General features: G+C 44.3%; 1 protein-coding gene across 1 annotated transcript; it reads left to right on the forward strand.

The window, feature by feature from the left end:
- The first annotated feature begins 7 nt into the window (after positions 1–7).
- Positions 8–27,993, forward strand: mvk (mevalonate kinase). Its single transcript, XM_046350138.1, has 10 exons — positions 8–389; positions 13,279–13,426; positions 13,825–13,972; positions 14,766–14,921; positions 15,664–15,767; positions 16,111–16,156; positions 16,572–16,662; positions 18,054–18,173; positions 18,380–18,533; positions 26,954–27,993. The coding sequence occupies exons 1-10, from the start codon at positions 312–314 to the stop codon at positions 27,103–27,105; spliced, it is 1,197 nt and encodes a 398-aa protein (XP_046206094.1). The 5' UTR covers positions 8–311; the 3' UTR covers positions 27,106–27,993.

Genomic DNA, 27,993 nt, shown 5'->3' on the forward strand with positions numbered 1-27,993 from the left:
ATGAAGCAGAGCTATGGCCCGCTGGCTGCGTTGTGTTGACAGTTCACTGTCGCATGATGTTTCCACTATTTTTACGGTAGCAAGCTATTTAAGTGGCAACAGCTTCATACTGACGTTTTATCCCTTTTAAAAATACATCGGGATTGTGTATAGACGACCCCTCATCATTCGGAGTGGTTGACGTATCACTAAAAATAGCCAGATAACGTTTTCCTGGCGAATTGTCTGGAGGCTAGCCAGCTAGTTACCTTGCTAACAACTAATAATTTACTTAGCAAATTCGCTGTACCAAAACGTAGCCCGCTATCAGAATGCATATCAAGGAATGTATCATGTCTGCACCTGGGAAAGCTATCCTCCACGGAGAACACGCTGTCGTGCATGGCAATGTAAGTACAGTACCGTTAGAGCGCAGTATAATCAGTGGACCACCTAGCTAGCGCCTGCCTTATTCCACACTGTGTTACAGCCTGAATTCAAAATTGATTCAATATAATTTCTCCCCCATCTACACACAATACTCCATAACGACGAAGTGAAAACATGTTTAGACGTTTTAGCAAATGTATTGAATGAAATAGAGATCTCATTTAAATAAGTATTCACACCCCTGAGTCAATACTTCGTAGAAGCACCTTTACAGCATTGAGTCGTCTTTAGTTTGTCTGTATAAGCTTTGCATATCTGGATATGGGGATTTTTTCCCCCTCATTCTTTCTGGCACATTTTCTCAACCACTTTGGAGTGATGGGGAGTGGTGGTGAACAGCAATCTTCAAGGCTTTCCACATATTTTCAGTGAGATTCAAGTCTGGGCTTTGGCTGGGCCTCTCAAGGATTCTCACATTCTTGTTCTGAAGCCATTCCAGTCTTGCTTGGGGGAATTGTCCTGTTAGAATGGGGCAAATATGTACATTCCAAGGTAGTTTCCACTCAGAAGAAGTTTCTCATCAAGGATTTGTCTGTATTTGGCTCCAGACATTGTTCCCTCTAGCCTTACCAGTCTTCCAGTCCCTACCACTGAAAAGCATCCTCATAGCATGATGCTGCCACCACCGTGCTTCACGGTAGGGATGGTGTTAGATGATTTGATTGATTTGACTTTGCATTCAGGTCAGAGTTACATTTTTATCTCATCAGACCAGAATCTTTTACCCGGTCTTTCACATGCATTTTTGTAAAGTCTAGATGTGCTGTCATGCCTTTTTCTCAGGAGGGACTTCTGTCTGGCCATTCTCCCATAAAGCCCAGATTGGTGAAGTGCTGTAGAGACTGTTGTCCTTTTATCATGTTCTCCCTTCTCGGCCAAGGAACTCTGTAGTTCTCTCAGAGTGGTCGGGTTCTTGGTCACCTCCCTGATCAAGGTCCTTTTTGCCAGGTTGTTTGGTTGGATGGCCAGCTCTAGGCAGAGTCTGGGTAGTGTCATTTTTAAAATTACCCAATTATGCAGAAATTATTGTATACCCTTTTCCAGATATGCCTCATTACAATTCTAAGTTGGACCCGTTCCGAAATGGACCTGAGGACAACTAGACCTTGTCGGATCCAGACCCGTTCCGATCCGAGTGAGGGAAGCAGCAGAATTGTTTTATTTTTTATTTAAGGGAGAGGATGGAGGATGGAGGGAGAGATGTGCCGCTCTAACAGGCAGGGAGGGGCCGTACTGTGAGCGAGTGACACGGGGAGGAGGAAGCGAAAGATGAGACAGCAACCAACCAAGCCGACTCGCGCTATAGTAGGCTAATAGCTGCCATAGCTAGATTATTTGTCATCGTATGATTACGTAGTATTGGTCTTGACTGGAACAAACTGTGAGAAGTTAGGTAGTTAGGCTAACTGAGGCTGCAGTGCATGCACTTTCTAATCCTAGTTACAAGTAACTCCATTCAGAATATTAACTAGCAGCCTACCTGTTGGCTCTTGGTCATTGTAGCCTATCCTCCTTTAACTTATGATTTTGTCATTTTAATTCCATCTTCCATTGATTAGATATCTCCTTACTCTCCTTACCATTTCTCTCTTGCTCTCTACTGCAGCAGTCACGTTCAGATCCTTCCGGATAAGTCAGTCAAAATTACACATACCTTAGACCCGTGACGTTCATATCAAATCCAACTCAGACCTGTGACATTATTTAGAATTCTGCATCCGGATCCTCTCGGGTCCAGGATTGGGTCTCGGGTATTCGCATACAGGTGGATTCGTGAAGAGCTCTACTCTACTCTACTGTGGGCGGAGTGTACCTCCCGACTACATCGAGTCGCTGTCAGTCAATATGGGGAAACTGTCGGTGGTTGTATTTGATTAACGGTTTATTTAAAAAAATATAGATTTCAGCAAACAAAGCTGCACAGCTACAGAGGACAAATATAGGTAGAATTAATATTTTTAGAAGTATCGACTGACAATGACTCAACGTAGTCAGAGATACAGTCCACACACTTGTCTATCACTCAACTCCATTGATGTGTTGTAACTGGCTGAGAAACCCTCAGCTAGCCAGTGAAGTAGAATTATTTGCTAGAATCAACAAACACAATTTGAGCCTAAGGGTGTTTATACACTTGGTCCCTTTGACAGTTTTTGTGAACTCAGTGCTGTTTGCTTACATTTTTGTGAAGTGTGAACACTCCAAAGGGACTCAGACCCCCCCAAAAGAGCCCCCGAAGCGAACCGAATGGAGACCATCAAGAGATGGTCTGAGTTCGGTTCGCTTTAATTCCTTAGTCCGGTTCCCTTTAAGGCAGCGTGAACGCAAAGCTCCCCAGGGTCTCTTGTCATTATTTCCGCACCACACACTAGACTACTGCAACACTGTTTCCCCTGCCATAAACCCATACATTTACAGAAGATGGTGATGTGCAGTTTCGCAGGAAAACATGTGTAGCCTTTTCTTCCTATAAATTGAATATCGGTCATCGGTGGAATTATCAGCCAATACCGATATAGCGCTAAAAGGCCAATATCAGCCGATAATATTGATGAACCTATACATTGGTCGGGCTCTATGTAAAAAGACCCATGATCACCAACGTGAGGTTTCTAGGAGCATGTCAAAGTGGGTGTCAAATAAAAGCAAAGAGTTATTTAAAAAAGGCATTCTTGTCAAACAGTTGGACAAGGATTCTTAGAAAACATCTACCAGAAAAAGTCTTAAAGGTATTTGAAATACATAAACATAAGAACTAATATCAACACTTATATTTAGTTTAGGATATTTTTTTCTGACACCGCCTAGTATATTGGTCCTGGATGGCAGTTAGCATAACAGGTGGTGGCGCAACCGGTCAGAATGCTCTTGATACTGCAGCTGTATAACTTTTTGAGGATCTGGGGACCCATTCCAAATCTTTTCAGTCTCCTGAGGGTGATGTGGACACCAAGGAACTTGAAACTCTCAACCCGCTCCACTACAGCCCCGTCAATGTTAATGGGGGCCTGTTCGGCCCTCCTTTTCCTGTAGTCCACGAACAGCTCCTTTGTCTTGCTCACATTGAGGGAGAGGTTGTTGTCCTGGCTCCACAATGCCAGGTCTCTGACCTCCTACTTATAGGCTGTCTTATGGTTGTCGGTGATCAGGCCTACCATTGTTGTCATCAGCAAACTTAAGGATGGTGTTGGAGTTGTGTTTGGCCCTGAAGGTGTGGGTGAACAGGGAGTACAGGAGGGGACTAAGCATGCACCCCTGAGGGGCCCCGGTGTTGAGGATCAGCGTGGCAGACGTGTTGTTGCCTACCCTTACCACCTGGGGGCAGCCCGTCAGGAAGTCCGGGATCCAGTTGCAGAGGGAGGTGTTTAGTCCCAGGATCCTTAGCTTAGTGAGGAGCTTTGTGGGCACTATGGTATTGAACACTGAGCTGTAGTCAATGAACAGCATTCTCACATAAGTGTTTCTTTTGTCCAGGTGGGAAAGGTCAGTGTTGAGTGCGATTGAGATTGCGTCATCTGTGGATCTGTTGGAAATTGGAGTGGGTCTCAGGTTTCCGGGATGATGGTGTTGATGTGAGCCATGGCTAGCCCAGTGCTACGGGGCGGTAGTAATTTAGGCAGGTTACCTTTGCATTCTTTGGCACAGGGACTATGGTGGTCTGCTTGCAACATGTAGTTATTAGACTCGGTCAGGGAGAGGTTGAAAATGTCAGTGAAGACACTTGCCAGTTGGTCCGCGCATGCACCGAGTACATGCCCTGGTAATCCGTCTGGCCCCACGGCATTGTGAATGTTGACTTGTCTAAAGGTCTTGCTCACATCGGCTACGGAGAGCGTGATCACACAGTCGTTCGGAACAGCTGGTGCTCTTGTGTGCTTTAGTGTTGCTTGCCTTGAAGCGAGCATAAAAGGTAAGCGTGCACCATTTGGCAGCTCGCGGCTGGGTTTCCCTTCGTAGTCCATTTACCCTGCCACATCCGACGAGCGTCAGAGCCGGTGTAGTAGGATTCAACCATTGTTCTGTATTGACGCTTTGCCTGTTTCATGGTTTGTCTGAGGGAATAGCGGGATTTCTTATAAGCATCCAGACTAGTGTCCCACTCCTTGAAAGCTGCCGCTCTAGCTTTTAGCTCGGTGCAGATTATGCCTGTAATCCATGGCTTCTGGTTTGGATATGTACAGTACCAGTCCCAAGTTAGGACACACCTACTCATTCCAGGGTTTTAATTTATTTGTACTATTTTCTACATTGTAGAATATTAGTGAAGACATCAACACTATGAAATAACACATGGAATTATGTAGTAACCAATAGTGTTAAATATATTTTAGGAGGTTTTTCAAAGTAGCCTTGATGACCGCTTTACACACACTTGGCATTCTCTCAGCCAGCTTCATGAGGTAGTCACCTGGAATGCATTTCAATTAACAGGTGTACCTTGTTAATTTCATTGTCTCAAACACATGAAGAAATTCCAATCAGTTGTGTTGTGACAAGGTAGGGGTGGTATACAGAAGATAGTCTTTTACCAAATAGGGTAAATGTCAAGAACAGCTCAAATAAGCAGAGAAATGACAGTCCATCATTACTTTGACTGACCTTCATGTCTTAATCTGGAAAATGTCAAGAACTTTAAGTTTCTTCAAGTGCATTCGCAAAAACCATCAAGCGCTATGATGAAACTGGCTCTCATGAGGACCGCCACAGGAAAGGAAGACCCATAGTTACCTCTGCTGCAGAGGATGCATTCAATAGAGTTAACTGTATGCCAGATTGCAGTCCAAATAAATGCTTTACAGAATTCAAGTAACAAGCACATCAACTGTTCAGAGGAGACTGCCTGAATCAGGCCTTCATGGTCTAATTGCTGCAAAGAAACCACTACTAAAGGACACCAATAAGAACAAGAGACTTGCTTTGGCCAAGAAACACGAGCAATGGACATCAGACTGGTGAAAATTTGACATTTGTAACCGCTGTGTCTTTGTGAGATGCAGAGTAGGTGAACGGATGATCTCCGCATGTGTATTTCCCACATGAAGCATGGAAGAGGTGGTGTGGGGGTGCTTTAGTGGTGACACGGTCAGTGATTTATTTCAAATTCAAGGCACACTTAACCAGCATGGCTACCACAGCATTCTGCTGCGATACACCCATCCCATCTGGTTTGCGCTTAGTGAGACTATCATTTGTTTTTCAACTTGACAATGATCCAAACACACCTCCAGGCTGTGTAAGGGCTATTTGACCAAGAAGGAGAGTGATCGAGTGCTGCATCAGATGACCTGGCCTCCACAATCCCCCGCCCTCAACCCAATGGAGATGGTTTGGGATGAGTCAGACTGCAGAGTGAAGGAGTAGTACGATTCTGACAGGATTAGTTTTTTTCCCAAACTGCCCCCCTGTAATGATTTTTTTTTCAATACATTTTTTCAGTTATGACGGAAGTGTCGCGATAATATTTGAATTGAGGAAGTGTGATCATAATCATATTTTGGCGTTCCGCATTAAAAGACATCCTAAATGCCCCCCCCCTTCAGATGTGAGCTAAACTGCGCACTTGCACTTGATATGCGTTGTTAGGCTATGAATGAGAAACTGAACTTGTCATTTCCAATTGTTTAGCTCAGTTTTATGCTGCTTTGCGATCTATTATCAGCAAGGGTTGCATTAAATAGGCACAATATTTTTTTATTATGCATTTGACATGTTAATTTAATTCGTACAGAACTTATAAGCAAAGGCATTCACTGTGACAGTTGATACATGTAGGTCCTTCATACAGTGCTTTCGGAAAGTATATGGACTCCATTTTTGTTATGTTACAGCCTTATTCTAAAATTGATCAAATATATATATTAATACCCCATAATGACAAAGCGAAAACAGGTTTAGACATTTTTGCAAAAAAAATGCCTTATTTACATAAGTATTCAGACCCTTTGCTATGAGACTCGAAATTGAGTTCAGGTGCATCCGGTTTCCATTGATCATCATTGAGATGTTTCTACAACTTGATTGGAGTCCACCTGTGGTAAATTCAATTGATTGGACATGACTTGGAAAGGCACACACCTGTCTATATAAGGTCCCACAGTTGACAGTGCATGTCAAAGCAGAAACCAAGCCATGAGGTCGAAGGAATTGTCCGTTGAGCTCCGAGACTGAATTGTGTCGAGGCACAGATCTGGGGAAGGGTACCAACACAAATGATCCCGCATTGAAAAACACTGTATATATTTTGAATGAAGCTGCAATAGGCTATTCAATTGTATTTTCATACAGTAGTGTATTATCCGCAGAAAACAAAAACTTTACCTCAGGCGACACTGTTTCTTAACATCTGTCAAAAACCCATCATGCATATGTAACAGTATAGCTTCTGTCACTCTCCTTGCCCCTACCTGGGCTCGAACCTCTGCACACATCAACAACTGACACCCACGAAGCATCGTTACCCATCGTGCCACAAAAGCCGCAGCCCTTGCAGAGCAAGGGGAACAACTACTTTAAGGTCTCAGAGCGAGTGACGTCACCAATTGAAACGCTATTAGCGCACACCAACGCTAACTAGCTAGCCATTTCACGTCGGTTACACTTAGTCACACTGTTACTACTGCCTACACCTTAGCTAGCTAGCTTAGATTTCTACTGCATCAATGGATTCGCAGGAAATAGTAATGTTGTGCTGGGAGCTGTTTCAGACGATCAGGGCTGCCAACTTATTGCCGACTACATTTTGACACCTGAGCCAGAGAGTGTGTCCATCAGCGACTCCAGACAGCACAGACACCGAGTCAGACGAGCTCACCGACTTTGAGGCCAAGCCCCTTGAGGCAACCGAGGAAGACCACCCTTTAATGTTGGCTCTTTCAATTACGGTGCTTCAGTCGGTTGAGGGGTAATATGTCAGTGATTCTGGACAAGAAATTGAAAAGGTTCGAGTTCAGGTGCACTTGCAAGTCCAATGAAGGGAGGACCTGCTATTTGCTTTTTACCCCCAAGGAGATGGTCGAGACGTGACCAGTTTTAATGAACTCACCAATGGTAAGTGCTTGCCATTCAACTATTAGTCAAGTTTAGTTTGCTGTGTGTGTGTGTGATGAGACAAATAGACTGACTAGCTAGCGTATTAAAGCCGAGAGCGAGACCTTAAAATATTTGCAGTAACTTATTCGACCTGTGCGTGTGTAGTGGGTGCTTATATTTGTCCTAAAGACAGGTTACATAAATGCATGAAATGGCCATCCATAATAGTTATCAAATACCTTCATATCAATACTAGTAAAACTGTGTACTGTTTGTGTGTTCACGTATGCATTTGAATGAGTGCAGGTTATGTGTAATTATTGATATTTGAAAATGTATTGGCCAAAATAGATGACAATGACTGAATGTTAAAGAATTATATATTGTTATCTTACTAGTTTTCTCTCTGGAAAAGTATCTTTTTCCAAGAACCTCTGCAAGAAAACGTTCAGCTCTAAAAGGAGCAAACAAACACAAAGGAAACATCAGGACATATTTCCTTGATGGCAAGCAAATCTGAAGAGAAACATTCAAGTTCCTACACTTAAGTTTTCTTTAGAGTAATACAACTTGGATGTTTTCTGTTATTATTGGAGCTGCAACAGTGGTAATGAGGTACTTCAGGAAGAATGAGTAGTATGCTGTATCATGAATAGAAATAAGAGCTCAGAATACATTGTTCCTTTCAGCACATATTAAAGGCTTGTTTTAAGTCATTTATTTTCTGGTTTCAGAATTTCTACAAATAAGCTGACAGCAGTGATAAAGTTCTACAAGGAACATGGTGTGGTTCCAAGGAAGAAGTATTGTGTTGGTCGTCTCGTCATCCGGGTGCTACCGACAATTTCAGACCAAGTCCTCTGTGTGGCACAAGTACAAAATATTGATGCATGAACTTGGTGTCTTCCTGAATCTTGATACTTAGAATTGTATCAAACGTTCGTCAGCTCAAGCCAGCGGACCAGTGACAAAGACTCCCACACAAATTGGATCCAAAAAAAGACGATCAGTCCTCACTCATTGGGGACGCGTGTGGACATATTTTCTTTAACATTTCTCATTTTAGTTGCTGCTTAGAGAGCCCAGAGCTTACTCTGACCCTTTTTAGCTCTCATCTCCTCCATCCTCTTCCCTGTTTCAGCTCTTTTCAGATGTAGTTTACTCTGTGCTTGGGGACATGTCAGACTGAAACTATTTGTTTGAGTATAGCCTATACACATTCTGCGACACGTATTTTATAAAGAGATGTTATTTAACGCGCTGATTATTTATCCTACCAAGCCTTCTCCCAGAATGTAATCTGACATGGAAAAAGTAAGGGTCACAACCATGATATGTGCGAGGAATACATGCATGTGCACATGCGCCACGAACGCGTGCACACCACACGTAGTCCTCACATGTTTCGAACATGTGCAGTATGAGTTTCTCTGTCACACATACTGCATGTACGTGTGTGAAAATAAGTGAATGTAGCCAATGTGAATCCCGTTGCTTGTATGTGTACAAACGTATACATGTGATTGTATGCATATTTGTGCACTACAACGATGCAGACGGACACTATGTCTGTAGAGTGAGAGCAAGATGTCATTTTGTGTGTGTAAGAAAAACACGGACACGTCATGTGGATTTCACGGTTTGGTGATGTTCCGCATGTAAATGGCACTAATGGAGGCTGCATAGGGGAGGACGGATCAAAATAATGGATGGAACAGAGTGAATGGAATGGCTTTAAACACACAGAAACCATGTGTTTGATATGATTCTGCTCCAGCCATTACCTCGAGCCCATCCTCCCAAATGAAGGTGCCACCAACCTTCTGTGAATGGCACGTAACTCGCTTGATATTTGGAGTAGAGAGAGCTCATGTTGGTCTCATAAGGAAGCTAACATTCTCCTCTTTCCGGCACTGTATCCAACTTCATGTGTCGCTTTACCCAAAGTTGATTACCACAAACTTTATTAATTCCCTTAAAATTGGTCCCTCCCAAAGATCTATTGCCTCAGCGAACAGAATGTGTGAATAGGGCTCTGATGGGAAGCCTCCCTGTTCTCGCTTGAACTATGCCATTACTGGTTAAAGAGACAGCTCACACGTTTATAAATTAAGCTAATTTTTATTTAAATGTTGTTGATCAGTCCAATGAAACAGGTTGCAAGTGGATTCATCTGTAGCCCCATGAAATCAGCCAAAACACGCTCCGTTACTTAATGCATGCACACACTCCTGTTTGAATAGGCCTAGGCTGCATCTTGATTTACCCAGTTTATCAATAAAGATTTACCATTCAAATTCACTGAACAGAAATATGAACACAAAAAGCTTATTTCTCTAAAATTGTTTGCACAAATGTGTTTACATCCCTGTTAGTGAGCATTTCTCATTTGCCAAGATAATACATCCACCTGACAGGTGTGGCATATCAAGAAGCTGATTAAACAGCATGATCAATACAAAGGGTCACCTTGTGCTGGGGACAATAAAAGGCCACTTTAAAATGTGCATTTATTTCACACAACATAATGCCACAGATGTCTCAAGTTTTGAGGAAGCGTGTAATTGGCATACTGACTGCAGGAATGTCCACTAGAGCTGTTGCCAGAGAATTGAATGTTCTTTTCTCTACCATAAGCCGTCTCCGTCATTTTAGAGAATTTGGCAGTACGTCCAACCAGTCTCATAACCGTAGAGCATCTCGTGGGCGAGTGGTTTGCTGATGTCAACGTTGTGAACAGAGTGTCCCATGGTGGCGGTGGGGTTATAAAGTATGGCCAGGCATAAGCATTTTATTGATGGCAATTTGAATGCAAAAATACTGTAATGAGATCCTGAGGCCCATTGCCCTTTGGTTTCTTTTTTTATTGTTTTTTAGTATCATGATACTAAACCTTAACCTGGTTTCTAAGTCAAAATTATGGTATCGTGACAGTAAAGAAAAGTAGAGTTCAGTACAGTACACAGTAGATTTATAACTAAACCAAGAAAGACCAGTACCTGACATTTCCAGTGGGAACAAATGATTCCTAGTGGGCAGGACAGGCAAGGAGGTGGGCAGAGCCAAGCATGTGCTAGCGTGATCCTATTGGCGCGTTTTAGCATACATCTGCATATTTCCGTTAGGGAACGCCTACTCCGAAGTGCACGTGTGCAATATCTCAATTCACCTTTGCACTCGTTCTACACAGCACGATTTTTAAGAAACGAAAGTCTACAGAACTTAGTCCAAACTGTTCATAACATATTCTAGTTTTGTGAACAGAGAACTGTATTGAGCGCAAATGTTAGATCAATGAGAAAATGTAGGCCAAAATCCATCTCCAATCTTCTCCCCCTGCCTGTCAGTGGAAATGTCAAGCTGATGCTTCACATTTATACACTACCTGGCAAAAGTTCTAGGGTTTTTCTTTATTTGACTATTTTCTACATGTTCTACATTGTAGATTAATAGACATCAGAACTATGAAATAACACATGGAATCATGTAGTAACAAGTGTTATACAAATTAAAATAGCCACCATTTGCCTTGATGACAGCTTTGCACACTTGGCATTCTCTCAACCAGCTCCATGGGGTTGTCAAATGGAATGCATTTCAAATAACAGGTGTGGCTTAAATTAATGTGTGGAATGTCTTTCCTTAATGCGTTTGAGCCAATCAGTTGTGTTGTGACAAGGTAGGGGTGGTATACAGAAGATTGATAGATATTTGGTAAAAGACCAAGTCCATATTATGGCAAGAACAGCTCAAATAAGGAAAGAGAAACGACAGTCCATTAATTTAAGTCGTGTTATTTCATAGTGTTGTTGTCTGCACTATTATTTTCTATTATGTAGAAAATAGTAAAATATTGAAAAACTCTTGAATGACTAGGTGTTCTAAAACTTTTGACCGGTAGTGTACATCCAGTGATGTACATCTGTCTCGTTGTTCAATCTGTGGTAGGGATGTGACAAGTGTACCATTTTGTTAGTTTAAACCATAAGAAAAATCCTAAAATGACGTGATTCAGATATGATCCTGCGTTTTGACCGCTAGTTGGCAATGCAGTTCAATCTACTGAAGTCCTGGATACCTACCAGACTGCACGCTTACTGCTGTCCCCCACACACTCGGCAACAATGGTAGTTAATGCCGTTTTAGGTTTCCTGCTGGGTGCCTCTCCTCCCATGTTCTCAGATGTCAGTACATGGGCTGTGTGATGGTGGCTCGTTTCAGTGATGCATGACAGCTTGTTCATAGATGTCCAACAATCTGCTGTTAACGCCACGCATGGTGTTTGAGAGCGCGCGCTTTTTACTTGCAGAGCAATCATACAATTTCTCCATCCGGGCTGTCGCGGTTTTTTTCGTCATCTTCCGTCTGGTTATAGTTATGCCATTCGGACATTGAAGCCGTCATCCTCTACCATTGACAATGTCTGCATATCAATTGCAATACTTTCTGTAGTCGGTGCTGTGATTTCTCTCACTACGTCCCTTATCGCACTGCTGCCAGCAACGGGTTGGGTCTCATGTTCCCTCCCTTTCAGCGTTGCACCTGTACTGCCACTGTTGCTCAGTTTCACCTCGCAAGATTAGCAGATTTCACCACCTTCTCATTTAATTTCTCAAAGTATTCCCATACAGGATTTTGCTGCTGCCGCTTCACTGTCTCACTCTGACATTTTTCCAACTGTTAATGACGAGCGGAGCGCTTTATATCCGTGGCAAATAATTTGAAAGATACGGATTTCCTCCTAACGTTACAGCATTGCTGCATTAGGTATTTGTTTAATTCGTTTTCACCCCTTTATGATGGTGATCGGGACCTGTTAGTGCAAAGTTAACCGCACTGTGATTTTAATTTTGTGAAAAACTAAAACGATTGGTTAGGGAGCTTTTCTAAAAGTTAACGATCCCAATTGAATTTATACGTCACACCCCTAATACACAGTAGAGCCCACTAGAGTTGAGTACACTACATTATAATGAACTATACTGTACTCTACTGAGCTCTTCTGTGCTGTCCAAACTTGTGGAACATATAGACGTCTATGATTGGTTCAGATTTGGTCCGGACCAACCAAATTTGGTCTTGTTTGGTGGCAGAGCTCATTAAAATAATAGCCTGTGTGTAGGATAATACCCAAATATGCAAAATAAGGATATTGCATATTTCTGCCTTTGTGTACCTGTTGAGGATACGTCATCATGAAGAGAATGACATTCATAGCCATAATAATGCATTTTTTGTGCAGTACAGAACAGAAACCCATGATGTAATTCTTTACCGCAATGCTGTTCCCTGGTGTACATCCAGTTCAGTTACTGTAGTTCAATAACCAAAATAGAACAAAAACTAAGTCAAGGTGTCATCATAGCTGACACATCATTATTTTCTGCAGATATATTTGAATCTTAATTCAGAGCAGATATTTAAGAGTTTTTGTAAAATGGTCACAAAGAAAACAGTGGCAGATCTCCACAGTTTTAATAGTACGTGTGCTTTGGAAACATGTTCTGTGTAAATTGTTGAAAGTATTCATTGTGCGTAGAGATTGTATGGTTTGTTCAACTTTGACATTTTTTTTTTCTTCTTTTGGCATAGGTAACATTTTAAGTGAACAACCTGAGTCTCAGTGCAACTCCTTTACCATGGAATTGCCCCCAGGCTAATACAACATCTTTATACACTCATGTATTCATGAAAGTTGTTCACCCAGTACTGACACAGTCTATTCTGTGTTTGCACTGAAAGATTGGTTGTTGACATGAAATTGATTTGACTATAACCACAACAACAATTCAGAGGTCTGTTTTCTCCAACCCCTGCTAGGTGGCTCTGGCTGTGAGTTTGAACCTGCGCACATACCTACGGTTGCAAGCCACATCCACCAGTAAAGTCTGCATCAATCTCCCCAACATCAACACTTTCCTCAGCTGGGATGTTACCAAGTTGAAGCAGCTGCTTCCTGACTCTGGAGGTGAGAGGTGCTTTCTGGCTGGAGGATTGAAATATACTGTAGTGAATTTGAAGGGGTGGCCCGAGTGGGATTGGAACCCTGGTCCCTGTGACTCAGTCCAACACCTTAGCCATTACACCAATCGGCTTAAACCTCCTGACAAGGTAGGTGTTGTACTAAGTTTGCTACAATACCCCCTTGGAAAGTCATATCCTTGTCCGTGCTATGGGACATACTGGCCTCCCAGCAGCTCCATTCCACTTCTGACACCAATGCAGCGAATTTGGGAGAGAGCCTGAACTAGACTTGAACCCCAAAACTATTGGTCAAGCTGTAAAACGGCTCAAAATATAATTGTTGGTTTTCTTTGTTTTATTCTTCTATGGTAATGTTGTCTATTTTTGTAATTCTGCTTACAGCCGAACTGGGGAATGTGAATGAGCTTGATGCAGAGCTTGTCAGGAGGCTGCGAGACTTGGTTGGTGTATCAAATGGAACCTTGGATACTCGCAGCATGGCCATCTTAGCCTTCCTCTACATCTACCTCTCTGTCTTTGCTGGGTCAGGGTAAGAATTGAAATTGATAGAGCTAATTTATATAGGAGTGTTAACATAGGATAATTCTAATCTTGACACCCAAGAATCAAACCTCTAATGAACAATACAGACCCCATGCTAGTGAGGAAGACTTAGGCAGCTGGGAGCTGGGCGGATGCTAAAGAGTAGGCCTAATCGGGGCTGACGCGGGCAGCGCTAGGCTAGCGTGTTTGAGAGAGGAGTGGACGGGCTCTGACAGGACGGACAGCCACTAATTAGAAGCTGGCACTGGGCCCCCGCTGCAGCCTTAACAAGTCTGGATGTGTTTGTCCCTGGGGAGAAGAGCTCCACAATTAGTTTAGAGCACCCGCGTTTCCTGTCTGCCCAAAAGGAGTCTGACTGTCATGGACATTGACAGTGGAGCAAGTATACTCAGCTCACACCCATGCACATATGCACACCACACTAGTCATTCCAGAGGAAAAGTACTGCTGTGCCTCGGTCCTTTGGCCTGTTTGATTAAGATCACAGGAAGTGTGCTTTCTGGATATTTTTGCTGTATGAGCTGTTGCAAAGTGTTAGGTTTTTGTGTGAGATGGGTACCCAAAAGCCTTTTACAAACAGTAGTAGGTACAAACAATAGCCCAGTTTTAAAGTGATTTCATGGAATGTGTTTATTTATTGTATCTTTTCCACCCAAATTATATACTTTTCTCCCTAGCCTATCTTAGTCTTAATAAATCATACTACTTTCCTATTCCTAGATATAAGCACATCTAAGCTGAGAATGAGAATTTGGTTCATGGTTCTTGCTCCATCGCAGGGAGTTACCCAGCCTGACTGTGTCTGTGTGGTCAGAGTTACCAACTGGAGCGGGTCTGGGGTCAAGTGCTGCCTACTCTGTGTGCCTGGCTGCCGCTCTGCTCTCTGCAAGTGGGACCATCCCTTCTCTACTCAGTGACCAGGAAAGCACAGCCAGGTAATGACTGCACAACAAATCTACTAGATCTAATAACATTGCAACATTTAAATTGTCTATTGGAACAATGTAAGCCATATTTGTCTTAGTCTGCATGTACTGTAGTTTTATGTAGAGTACTTGCACCACTCAATGCACAGTCAGACAATGCACGGTTCTCTCACCATAACGTATGTCCTAATATATACAGTGGGGCAAAAAAGTATTTAGTCAGCCACCAATTGTGCAAGTTCTCCCACTTAAAAAGATGAGCGAGGCCTGTAATTTTCATCATAGGTACACTTCAACTATGACAGACAAAATGAGAAGAAAAAAATCCAGAAAATCACATTGTAGGATTTTTTAAATGAATTTATTTGCAAATTATGGTGGAAAATAAGTATTTGGTCAATAACAAAAGTTTATCTTTTATTTTTTCTATACTTTTTTTATCCGTTATTTTATCAGGTAAATTGACTGAGAACACGTTCTCATTTGCAGCAACGACCTGGGGAATAGTTACAGGATGAATGAGCCAATTGTAAACTGTTTTATCTCACATGTATTGGGTACTGCCGCCACTGAAGGATGCTATTCCAAAAATCAGTTAGGACTTTGTTACTGATGTCCTCACAAGTCAGTACGGGTAGGGCTCATCACAAGCACAGACTGAAGGACAGCAGGGAAATGCTGATGGGGCTTGAATGCCCAGTGTACATTGTCATTGTAATCATCTTTACTATATTTCATCATGTTTCGACAGGTGGGGTGAGGTGGAGATGGAGCTGATCAACAGGTGGGCGTTTCAGGGGGAGAGGATCATCCATGGGAACCCTTCCGGGGTGGACAACGCCGTGGGGACATGGGGTAAGACCCACGCAACACCACAGTACCACACAGCTTTGCATTGTGATGTATGATACCATGAACTGTGTATGTGGACACTACAACGGAATGATATGATACAATCTGGCAACATTTGTCGTCTGCAGAACTCAGTGTTGTAGGGATTTATCTTGTTGTAGGATCTCTGTGAGAAGGCAGACGTTATTTGTGCGGATGTTACAGTAAACGGAGGGGAAATGTGCTGCACTATTCCTTTGTGTGTTGCGAGGGCTGTTTTGCGGTCAGAAAATGTATGCTCTATTGTGTTCTTTATTTTCATCCGATGCCCATTTCTTTCACTTTGTTTTGACTCTTTTTTTTTTAGGTGGCATATTGAGATACCATTCTGGGAAAATAACACCCCTAAACAGGTACTGAACAGTTTTTTGCTTAACAAATCACCTTTCCATGAATATGCTCGCTGGGCCTAATTTACATTGACAGATTTACAGACTGTGATAGCAGACATCATTTTAAAGTAGTCTACTGGGTTGGGATGGGATCCCAGAATGTTATCCAGGTCAGTGGGGGGGGGGGGGGGTTCCAGCAGGGCAGGTGGAATTTAAATCCCCAAGTGAAGTTGAAATTGACTACTTTAGAATGAAGACAGCGTTGCCCATGCTGTCACGAGTGGTCAATGGAAAAGATAGGCGATGCTCCCTCTGTGGACTCTACTATTGCCACTCGTATGAGGGAACCCATAACAGTAGCAACACCTGGACAAATACAGGTGCATCATGTGGTATTATATTGCTAACCTGCCTTTTTTTATTTTCCCATTTGCAGGGTCCCAATGTTAAGGATCCTACTCACAAACACCAAGGTCCCTCGCAGCACCAAGGTACTTGTTGCTGGAGTGAAGGACAAAATGAACAAGGTACTAAATGGCTGCCATCTCATCTCCCCTGTGTTCACCTCCCCAGCCCTGTAATTAGTGTAATCGCCTGTGCTTTCATTTGTATGGGAAAGGCACTCTGGGGCCTGGCATTGAGTGCCTTTGGGTCATTCCGTGTCATTTCAATTACTTTCTGACTGTACAACTTTTAGATTTCAACAAAACCTTCCGTACATGTTTGCCCGTGGTAGAAGTTGTCAGAAAGTGACATTTTGGACCTGAATGCCAAAACATTCAGGAGATAGAGGTGCTCAAACCACCCTACCACGGGCAAACATTTTACTTTTAAAATTAATTATCTAAAAATGATATCTGTTGTAGCTTAGATACAATTGTACATAATCAGAGGTGTTTGTGTTGTGCCCACCATTGGTTGAGACAGCATGCTCTTGAATACGTCATGATTACGTCATGCTCTTGAGTATGTCATGTTTTGGCTGATTTAATGAACAAAAAAATTCAATACAATTTACATTTCCACTTTCAAAATGGTTGGAAAGATGGTTGGAGGTCCACACATCAGAGAATGTTGACCTGAGTAAGAATATTCATTGTTTTAAAAGAAACTGTCCATTTTCCACAGTAAACCTATTGAAATCCTAGAAATATAGATAATAGAATAGACATTTCCATTCAAGTTGAAATTCAACGGTGGGTGGACTGGTGTCCATCTTTCTGTTAGTAATTGAAGTGTAAATACATCCCGTTCTATGAATTCTGTTTCTATGACTGCAACGACCCCCCCCCCCTCTGTATTCAAGATAATGCCGTGTCTCAATTTATGACAACACGCATACATTTTTCATTTTAAACAAGTATTTCGAAATGAAAAAATGATTTGACAACCCTTTTTGTAAGCTCAATCTCCTGAATCTTTGGGCATTCAAAAAGTCCCTTTCTGACCACTTCTGACATGGCCAAACATGTTTGGAAGGTTTTGTTGAAATCTAAAGGGGTGCAGTCAGAAAGTAAATGAATTCATATGGAATGGCCAGTTCATAAAACATAGAGATGAAGCACTCAGCTAGCACCCCTGTGTGGCGTTGCCTTGACGACACCCACAGGGGTGAGCACTTCTGTTCTGTTAGATCGACATAGGTGGTGTTACTGGCAGTGTTATGATGGGGGGGGGGGGGGGGGCAAGCAATGTTTTTCACTCAGCACTGAGTGACTGGCTTTTTGTGTTTCTGCTGTACGGTATCTGACTGTTTAAATGATTATGACCACTAGATGAGATATGAGTATTTGCTGCTTTAGTCTGCACTGTGGACTTCCTTTAGTATATTTAGTGTTGTTCAATTCCTTTACATTCAATTCCCAATTATTTGTAAAAAGTATTAATTCTATGTTTATTTGCTGCCCCCCCCCCCCAGTTTCCCTCTATTATAAACCCTGTACTGGAATCTGTGAATGCAGTCTCCTGCACCTGCGAGCAGACCTTATCAGAGATGACCAACGACACCCCCACACCAGAGCACTACAATATCCTGGAGGTACCGTATGGAAATGCATGCACACGTTGCCTATGGACAGTGTGTCCTGGTGCTGCAGACACACTACCAGTGTGACACAGTGTAGAAATGATTCCCTTCCTCTTATACGCGGTAAAGACTACAGCTGCATGAAAAGACAAAATAGTGTTTTCATGCAAAAAAAAAGGCTCAAATAAAAACGACAGCTGCTATTATGTCTACCGTAGGAACTCATTGACATCAACCAGCACCACCTGAACGTGATGGGTGTAGGACACCCGGCCCTGGACACCCTGTGCCGCGTCACCTTGGCCAGAGGGCTACACAGCAAGCTGACTGGTGCCGGCGGAGGGGGCTGTGGTATCACCCTGCTTAGACCAGGTACTGTACTGGCTATATACTTACCTCCCTATCTGGCTTACAGTAATCAAGTTGGGGGGGGGGGCGTCTGTCCCTATTTGTTCTTACACTGCATCGCCATCATCTTTGGTCCTCACCTTCATTTTGGGTTAGAGAGTTACCATTTTCTATTTGTAATGAATCCTTTTAAAAGTGAGAGATCTATGAAAGGACATCTGTAGATTTGGCTCCATTCTATTGATTGGGTGGGGGGGGGTTCCTTCCTGCTGGAATTATTGTATGTCCTGGAAATCTCTACCTTAGTCATCCTTATCTTCTTCCTCGTTTTAGGGAAAAGCTCTGTAGTCTCAAACCGACGGAGTAGAGAAGTAGGGATATGTCAGTACGCCAAGAGAGTGACAAACAGGATCCTATCTTCCACAAAAACAAAACAGGCAGAGAACCTGTCTGAATCCACTGCCTTCTTTGTTTATGCCTGCAGCCTGTAACACATTGAATTTTAAATCAGCTAAAGATCTCCTAAATATATCCCCAACTGATGTTGATTTGCTTTGTTGTACTAGCATGCAAGTGTTGCACATTTTTGTGGTTTGAAGCTATTTTCCAAAAAGTTTACTTAAGTGTCTGTTTTCCCTCCCAGTGCTCTCAGATCAGCTTTGGGCTTAAAGGCTTTGATTTGAGGTAGAGCAGGGACGAGCATGCAGTAAAGTAACCTGCTATCCTCCTGCCTTGTTAAAATCCACCACTGTCTGGTGACGTGCTAAATATTTATCATTTCTTTGCTGATGAGCATTGTAATGTTTTTTCTTCCACATAGAGATGTACTTTAGCTTATGGTTGGCTCTTCAGCTAAGTAAATATTACTAATAATACAGTATATGCTATTTCGCAGATGCTTTTCATCCAAAGCAGCAAGTGAGAGCATTTTTTTAGTATATTTGACCCCTAACAGGAATTGAACCCACAACCTTGGAGTTGCTAGTGCCACTCAATTTCCAACTTATGCCGGTCATACACTACACGGTTTCGCCACGTTTTTGCTGTCCCAGGCTAATTTTCATGATCGGGGTGAAATCCTATGAACTTGGGCTAGTGTCAGTACGTCAGGACTTGTGTAGTTTGAGCGGATCAAGGACTCAACCATGATGGCTGTTCCATTCACCAGACTCCTGTTGGTTGTGCATCTTGTAGTATGAGCATTGCTACGATGCGATTAGACAAGGACTACTTCTAATAGCCAATGAGCACTCGGCATGTAAGACCAAATCAATGATGGCTAACACGGAACCCAAACCGTTTGCGCGCATGCGCCATCGTGCATAAATGTATTTTGTCCCCCCACACCAAACGCAATCACGACACGCATGTTAAAATATCAAAACAAACTCTGAATAGACCTATCGGACATTTTTTTTTCTTGGGCCTCTATGACTATATCAATTTTTTTTTGCAAATTGGATTGATCCCCTCTACCACACGGAACCCCACTAATCCTACCGACGGAAACGCATGAGGTGGCTAAAAACAAACCTCCATCCTATGCTAGCTTGCTACCGATGGCCCGGCTAGCTGTCTGAATCGTCGTGACCCCAACCAACCTCACTACTCACTGGACCCTTTTGATCACTTGACTAAGCATGCCTCTCCTTAATGTCAATATGCCTTGTCCAGTGCTGTTCTGGTTACTGTTTATTGGCTAATTTTACTGTAGAGCCTCTAGTCCTGCTCTCTATACCTTGTCCAACCTATTATTTCCACCACTCACACATGCGATGACATCTCCTGGTTTCAATGATGTTTCTAGAGACAATATCTCTCTCATCATCACTCAATACCTAGGTTTACCTCCACTGTATTCACATCCTACCATACATTTGTCTGTACATTATACCTTGAAGCTATTTTATCGCCCCCAGAAACCTCCTTTTACTCTCTGTTCCAGACGTTCTAGACGACCAATTCTCATTGCTTTTAGCCGCACCCTTATCCTACTCCTCCTCTTTTCCTCTGGTGATGTAGCGGTGAATCCAGGCCCTGCAGTGCCTAGCTCCACTCCTATTCCCCAGGCGCTCTCTTTTGATGACTTCTGTAACCGTAATAGCCTTGGTTTCATGCATGTTAACATTAGAAGCCTCCCTAAGTTTGTTTTATTCACTGCTTTAGCACACTCTACCAACCCGGATGTTCTAGCTGTGTCTGAATCCTGGCTTAGGAAGACCACCAAAAATTCTGAAAATTTCATCCCAAACTACATTTTCAGACAAGATAGAACTGCCAAAGGGGGTGGTGTTGCAATCTACTGCAAAGATAGCCTGCAGAGTTCTGTCCTACTATACAGGTCTGTACCCAAACAATTTGAACTTCTACTTTTAAAAATCCACCGCTCTAAAAACTCTCACCGTTGCCGCCTGCTATAGGCCACTCTATGCCCCCAGCTGTGCTCTGGACACCATATGTGAACTGATTGCCCCCTATCTATCTTTAGAGCTCGTGCTGCTAGGCGACCTAAACTGGAACATGCTTAACACCCCAGCCATCCTACAATCTAAGCTTGATGCCTTCAATCTCACACAAATTATTAATGAACCTACCAGGTACCTCCCCAAAGCCATAAACACAGCCACCCTCATAGATATCATCCTAACCAACTTGCCCTCTAAATACACCTCTGCTGTCTTCAACCAAAATCTCAGCGATCACTGCCTCATTGCCTGTATCCGTAATGGGTCAGCGGTCGGGGTATCCTGGAAGGATATTGATCTCATCCCGTCAGTAGAGGATGCCTGGTTATTTTTTTAAATGCCTTCCTAACCATCTTAAATAAGCATGCCCCATTCAATAACTTTAGAACCGGGAACAGATATAGCCCTTGGTTCTCCCCAGACCTGACTGCCCTTAACCAACACAAAAACATCCTATGGCGTTCTGCATTAGCATTGAACAGCCCCTGTGATATGCAGTTTTTCAGGGAAGCTAGAAACCAATATACACAGGCAGTTAGAAGCAGAAATTTGCTTCCTGCAACACTAACTCAAAAAAGTTCTGGGACACTGTAAAGTCCATGGAGAATAAGAACACCTCCTCCCAGCTGCCCACTGCACTGAAGATAGGAAACACTGTCACCACTGATAAATCCACTATAATTGAGAATTTCAATAAGCATTTTTCTACGGCTGGCCATGCTTTCCACCTGGCTACCCCTACCCTGCTCAACAGCACTGCACCCCCCACACCAACTCGCCCAAGCCTTCCCCATTTCTCCTTCTCCCAAATCTAGTCAGCTGATGTTCTGAAAGAACTGCAACATCTGGACCCCTACAAATCAGCCAGGCTAGACAATCTGGACCCCTTTTCTTTCTAAAATGATCTGCCGAAATTGTTGCCACCCCTATTACTAGCCTATTCAACCTCTCTTTTGTGTCGTCTGAGATTCCCAAAGATTGGAAAGCAGCTGTGGTCATCCCCCTCTTCAAAGGGAGGGACACTCTTGACCCAAACTGCTACAGACTTATATCTATCCTACCCTGCCTTTCTAAGGTCTTCGAAAGCCAAGTCAACAAACAGATTACCTACCATTTAGAATCTCACCATACCCTCTCTGCTATGCAATCTGGTTTCCGAAATGGTCATGGGTGCACCTCAGCCACGCTCAAGGTCCTAAACGACGTCTTAACCGCCATCGATAAGAAACATTACTGTGCAGCTGTATTCATTGATCTGACCAAGGCTTTCGACTCTGTCAATCACCACATCCTCATCGGCAGACTCGACAGCCTTGGTTTCTCAAATCATTGCCTCGCCTGGTTCACCAACTACTTCTCCGATAGAGTTCAGTGTGTCAAATCGGAGGGTCTGTTGTCCGGACCTCTGGCAGTCTCTATGGGGGTTCACAGGGTTCAATAAGATTCTTGCTACGTAGCTTAACTTTCTGAACATTCGAGACGTGTAGTCCACTTGTCATTCCAATCTCCTTTGCATTAGCGTAGCCTCTTCTGTAGCCTGTCAACTATGTGTCTGTTTATCCCTGTTCTCTCCTCTCTGCACAGACCATACAAACGCTCCTCACCGCGTGGCCGCGGCCACCCTACTCTGGTGGTCCCAGCGCGCACGACCCACGTGGAGTTCCAGGTCTCCGGTAGCCTCTGGAACTGCCAATCTGCGGTCAACAAGGCAGAGTTCATCTCAGCCTATGCCTCCCTCCAGTCCCTCGACTTCTTGGCACTGACGGAAACATGGATCACCACAGACAACACTGCTACTCCTACTGCTCTCTTTTCGTCCGCCCACGTGTTCTCGCACACCCCGAGAGCGTCTGGTCAGCGGGGTGGTGGCACCGGGATCCTCATCTCTCCCAAGTGGTCATTCTCTCTTTCTCCCCTTACCCATCTGTCTATCGCCTCCTTTGAATTCCATGCTGTCACAGTTACTAGCCCTTTCAAGCTTAACATCCTTATCATTTATCGCCCTCCAGGTTCCCTCGGAGAGTTCATCAATGAGCTTGATGCCTTGATAAGCTCCTTTCCTGAGGACGGCTCACCTCTCACAGTTCTGGGCGACTTTAACCTCCCCACGTCTACCTTTGACTCTTTCCTCTCTGCCTCCTTCTTTCCACTCCTCTCCTCTTTTGACCTCACCCTCTCACCTTCCCCCCTACTCACAAGGCAGGCAATACGCTCGACCTCATCTTTACTAGATGCTGTTCTTCCACTAACCTCATTGCAACTCCCCTCCAAGTCTCCGACCACTGCCTTGTATCCTTTTCCCTCTCGCTCTCATCCAACACCTCCCACACTGCCCCTACTCGGATGGTATCGCGCCGTCCCAACCTTCGCTCTCTCTCCCCGCTACTCTCTCCTCTTCCATCCTATCATCTCTTCCCTCCGCTCAAACCTTCTCCCACCTATCTCCTGATTCTGCCTCCTCAACCCTCCTCTCCTCCCTCTCTGCATCCCTTGACTCTCTATGTCCCCTATCCTCCAGGCCGGCTCGGTCCTCCCCTCCCGCTCCGTGGCTCGATGACTCATTGCGAGCTCACAGAACAGGGCTCCGGGCAGCCGAGCGGAAATGGAGGAAAACTCGCCTCCCTGCGGACCTGGCATCCTTTCACTCCCTCCTCTCTACATTTTCCTCCTCTGTCTCTGCTGCTAAAGCCACTTTCTACCACGCTAAATTCCAAGCATCTGCCTCTAACCCTAGGAAGCTCTTTGCCACCTCCTCCCTCCTGAATCCTCCGCCCCTCCCCCTCCTCCCTCTCTGCAGATGACTTCGTCAACCATTTTGAAAAGAAGGTCGACGACATCCGATCCTCGTTTGCTAAGTCAAACGACACCGCTGGTTCTGCTCACACTGCCCTGCCCTGTGCTCTGACCTCTTTCTCCCCTCTCTCTCCAGATGAAATCTCGCGTCTTGTGACGGCCGGCCGCCCAACAACCTGCCCGCTTGACCCTATCCCCTCCTCTCTTCTCCAGACCATTTCCGGAGACCTTCTCCCTTACCTCACCTCGCTCATCAACTCATCCCTGACCGTTGGCTACGTCCCTTCCGTCTTCAAGAGAGCGAGAGTTGCACCCCTTCTGAAAAAACCTACACTCGATCCCTCCGATGTCAACAATTACAGACCAGTATCCCTTCTTTCTTTTCTCTCCAAAACTCTTGAACGTGCCGTCCTTGGCCAGCTCTCCCGCTATCTCTCTCTGAATGACCTTCTTGATCCAAATCAGTCAGGTTTCAAGACTAGTCATTCAACTGAGACTGCTCTCCTCTGTATCACGGAGGCGCTCCGCACTGCTAAAGCTAACTCTCTCTCCTCTGCTCTCATCCTTCTAGATCTATCGGCTGCCTTCGATACTGTGAACCATCAGATCCTCCTCTCCACCCTCTCCGAGTTGGGCATCTCCGGCGCGGCCCACGCTTGGATTGCGTCCTACCTGACAGGTCGCTCCTACCAGGTGGCGTGGCGAGAATCTGTCTCCTCACCACGCGCTCTCACCACTGGTGTCCCCAGGGCTCTGTTCTTGGCCCTCTCCTATTCTCGCTATACACCAAGTCACTTGGCTCTGTCATAACCTCACATGGTCTCTCTTATCATTGCTATGCAGACGACACACAATTAATCTTCTCCTTTCCCCTTCTGATGACCAGGTGGCGAATCGCATCTCTGCATGTCTGGCAGACATATCAGTGTGGATGACGGATCACCACCTCAAGCTGAACCTCGGCAAGACGGAGCTGCTCTTCCTCCCGGGGAAGCACTGCCCGTTCCATGATCTCGCCATCACGGTTGACAACTCCATTGTGTCCTCCTCCCAGAGCGCCAAGAACCTTGGCGTGATCCTGGACAACACCCTGTCGTTCTCAACTAACATCAAGGCGGTGGCCCGTTCCTGTAGGTTCATGCTCTACAACATCCGCAGAGTACGACCCTGCCTCACACAGGAAGCGGCGCAGGTCCTAATCCAGGCACTTGTCATCTCCCGTCTGGATTACTGCAACTCGCTGTTGGCTGGGCTCTCTGCCTGTGCCATTAAACCCCTTCAACTCATCCAGAACGCCGCAGCCCGTCTGGTGTTCAACCTTCCCAAGTTCTCTCACGTCACCCCGCTCCTCCGTTCTCTCCACTGGCTTCCAGTTGAAGCTCGCATCCGCTACAAGACCATGGTGCTTGCCTACGGAGCTGTGAGGGGAACGGCACCTCAGTACCTCCAGGCTCTGATCAGGCCCTACACCCAAACAAGGGCACTGCGTTCATCCACCTCTGGCCTGCTCGCCTCCCTACCACTGAGGAAGTACAGCTCCCGCTCAGCCCAGTCAAAACTGTTCGCTGCCCTGGCCCCCCAATGGTGGAACAAACTCCCTCACGACGCCAGGACAGCGGAGTCAATCACCACCTTCCGGAGACACCTGAAACCCCACCTCTTTAAGGAATACCTAGGATAGGTTAAGTAATCCCTCTCACCCCACCCCCCCTAAGTTTTAGATGCACTATTGTTAAGTGACTGTCCCACTGGATGTCATAAGGTGAATGCACCAATTTGTAAGTCGCTCTGGATAAGAGCGTCTGCTAAATGACTTAAATGTAATGTAAATGTAATTCTTGGACTGACTCTCTTCTCTGTATACATCAATGATGTCGCTCTTTCTGCAGACGACACCATTCCATTCCACCATTCCACCACACCATTCAAACGACACCATCCTTCACTCATGCTGCCAAACATACCGTTGTAAAACTGACCATCCTACCAATCCTCGACTTCGGCGATGTCATTTACAAAATAGCCTCCAATACCCTACTCAACAAATTGGATGCAGTCTATCACAGTGCCATCCGTTTTGTCACCAAAGCCCCATATACTACCCACCATTGCGACCTGTACGCTCTCGTTGGCTGGCCCTCGCTTCATACTCGTCGCCAAACCCACTGGCTCCATGTCATCTACAAGACCCTGCTAGGTAAAGTCCCCCCTTATCTCAGCTCGCTGGTCACCATAGCATCACACACCTGTAGCATGCGCTCCAGCAGGTATATCTGTCTGGTCACCCCCAAAACCAATTCTTTCTTTGGCCGCCTCTCCTTCCAGTTCTCTGCTCCCAATGACTGGAACGAACTACAAAACTCTCTGAAACTGGAAACACTTATCTCCCTCACAAGCTTTAAGCACCAACTGTCAGAGTAGCTCACAGATTACTGCACCTGTACATAGCCCACCTATAATTTAGCCCAAACAACTACCTCTTTCCCTACTGTATTTATTTTATTGATTTATTTTGCTCCTTTGCTCCCCATTATTTTTATTTCTACTTTGCACATTCTTCCACTGCAAATCTACCATTCCAGTGTTTTACTTGCTATATTGTATTTACTTTGCCACCATGCCTTTACCTCCCTTATCTCACCTCATTTGCTCACATCGTATATAGACTGTATTATTGACTGTATGTTTGTTTTACTCCATGTGTAACTCTTTGCTTTATCTTGGCCAGGTCGCAATTGTAAATGAGAACTTGTTCTCAATTTGCCTACCTGGTTAAATAAAGGCGAAATAAAATATAAAAAATAGCACCCTAAGTGTTTTTTAAATATGTTTTACCCCTAGCCCTTACACATTTTTAAAATCCAGTTATTTGTTTTGTCCCATTTATTTGGCACCGCTGGTGTGCCCCTTCTGCTGTTTGCTGGCGAGGGCTTTGTGAGCAGCTCTCACAGCGGCCATCAGACTCCCACGGCACAGAGCTCTAGGGTGCATCCAGGGCAAAGGGTGCCAATTGTGTAGCAGCCGAAGTCATTCTCAGAGATGAATTAGGTAAAAACCTACACAGATGTAAACTCATCCTCTTGCACAGGAGGCACGCACGGAGGGGCAAACACTGTCGTGTCGTGTATTTTTGAATGTAGCTCACTGTTTGTGATTTAGTTTTTCTTTGTGATTTTCCTCTGGTAGAAACGGAGTGCTCGGTGATCCAGAACACTATCCAGGACTTGAGAGACTGTGGCTATGACTGCTGGGAGACCAGTGTCGGTGCAGAAGGCGTGCAGCAGCACTCTCCCCTCGCCGTCAAAGAGGAGGCCCTGGAGGTTTTAGCACGCTACTGAGACCCACTGGCCATGGGTCTGCCCTTCCTATGGGTGAACAGGTGACGCTTTGCTCCATTACTTTGGCCTACCAAGTCTTCTATTGTTAAGGCCTGACAGCTTCCAGCAGAAGAGTTGGCTACAGCACAATACAGCATGGGACATGCATAAATGCTAATAGCGCTTCTCTAACGACCAACCGTCAAGAAAGCCTCTTTGTTTCAGGGGAGGACAGTTGCTAATCATCATATATTTTTCTGCCATTTCATGAGGTCATTGAACTAAGATTGTAGGGGCACTAGGCAGGTGATCACACCTCCCTTTTAAAATAAGTGGTGTTCTAGTTTTCATTATTTGGTATGCACTGTAGCCTTCCCTATCCCTGGCTTAAAATGATTGTTAACTAATGTGTATTTAAACTGTTTTTGGTTTAGCAGGAGCTTAACATGAAACCTCAAAAGATGTTGCAAAAAAGCCAGATAAACCCAGTGCGTAGCAGTGTGTCTCGGTGCTAGTATTTAAAAACAAGTAAAACATGTATTGAAAGATGACAGGCCACCGACCTTGACTCCAGTGTATATTTGCTTTTCTTTTTTAATATTAGTATTTAGCAAACTCAGTTGGTCACCTGATTTCTTTTTTTCAGTTTGCAGTTGTTTACACTTGTTTTTGAATATCAATACCTTGGTTGACTTGTTCTTCGTTTCAAATGAGGGTGCTGTGAGCCATTTGTCGTATAGATGGCAGCAAAATGTAAGAATGAACTAACCTCTTAAGTGACATGAGCAAATCGTAGCGAAGAGATTGTCATTCAGTTTTTGCTTCAGGTGTTGATACAATGCCAAAGCAGATGCATTCCTAGGAATACAAACCTTTTTAAAACTGAAAATAAAATGTGCATAAGGGTAA

Source organism: Oncorhynchus gorbuscha, linkage group LG05 (assembly GCF_021184085.1).
Source record: "Oncorhynchus gorbuscha isolate QuinsamMale2020 ecotype Even-year linkage group LG05, OgorEven_v1.0, whole genome shotgun sequence".
In the NCBI taxonomy this organism is placed as follows: domain Eukaryota; kingdom Metazoa; phylum Chordata; class Actinopteri; order Salmoniformes; family Salmonidae; genus Oncorhynchus; species Oncorhynchus gorbuscha.

Coding starts and splice junctions, on each gene's coding strand:
- mvk (XM_046350138.1), top strand. CDS start 312: ATGCATATCAAGGAATGTATCATGTCTGCACCTGGGAAAGCTATCCTC. Junction 16,157..16,571: donor AAAATAACACCCCTAAACAG/GTACTGAACAGT, acceptor TCCCATTTGCAG/GGTCCCAATGTTAAGGATCC. Junction 18,174..18,379: donor AGCACTACAATATCCTGGAG/GTACCGTATGGA, acceptor TGTCTACCGTAG/GAACTCATTGACATCAACCA.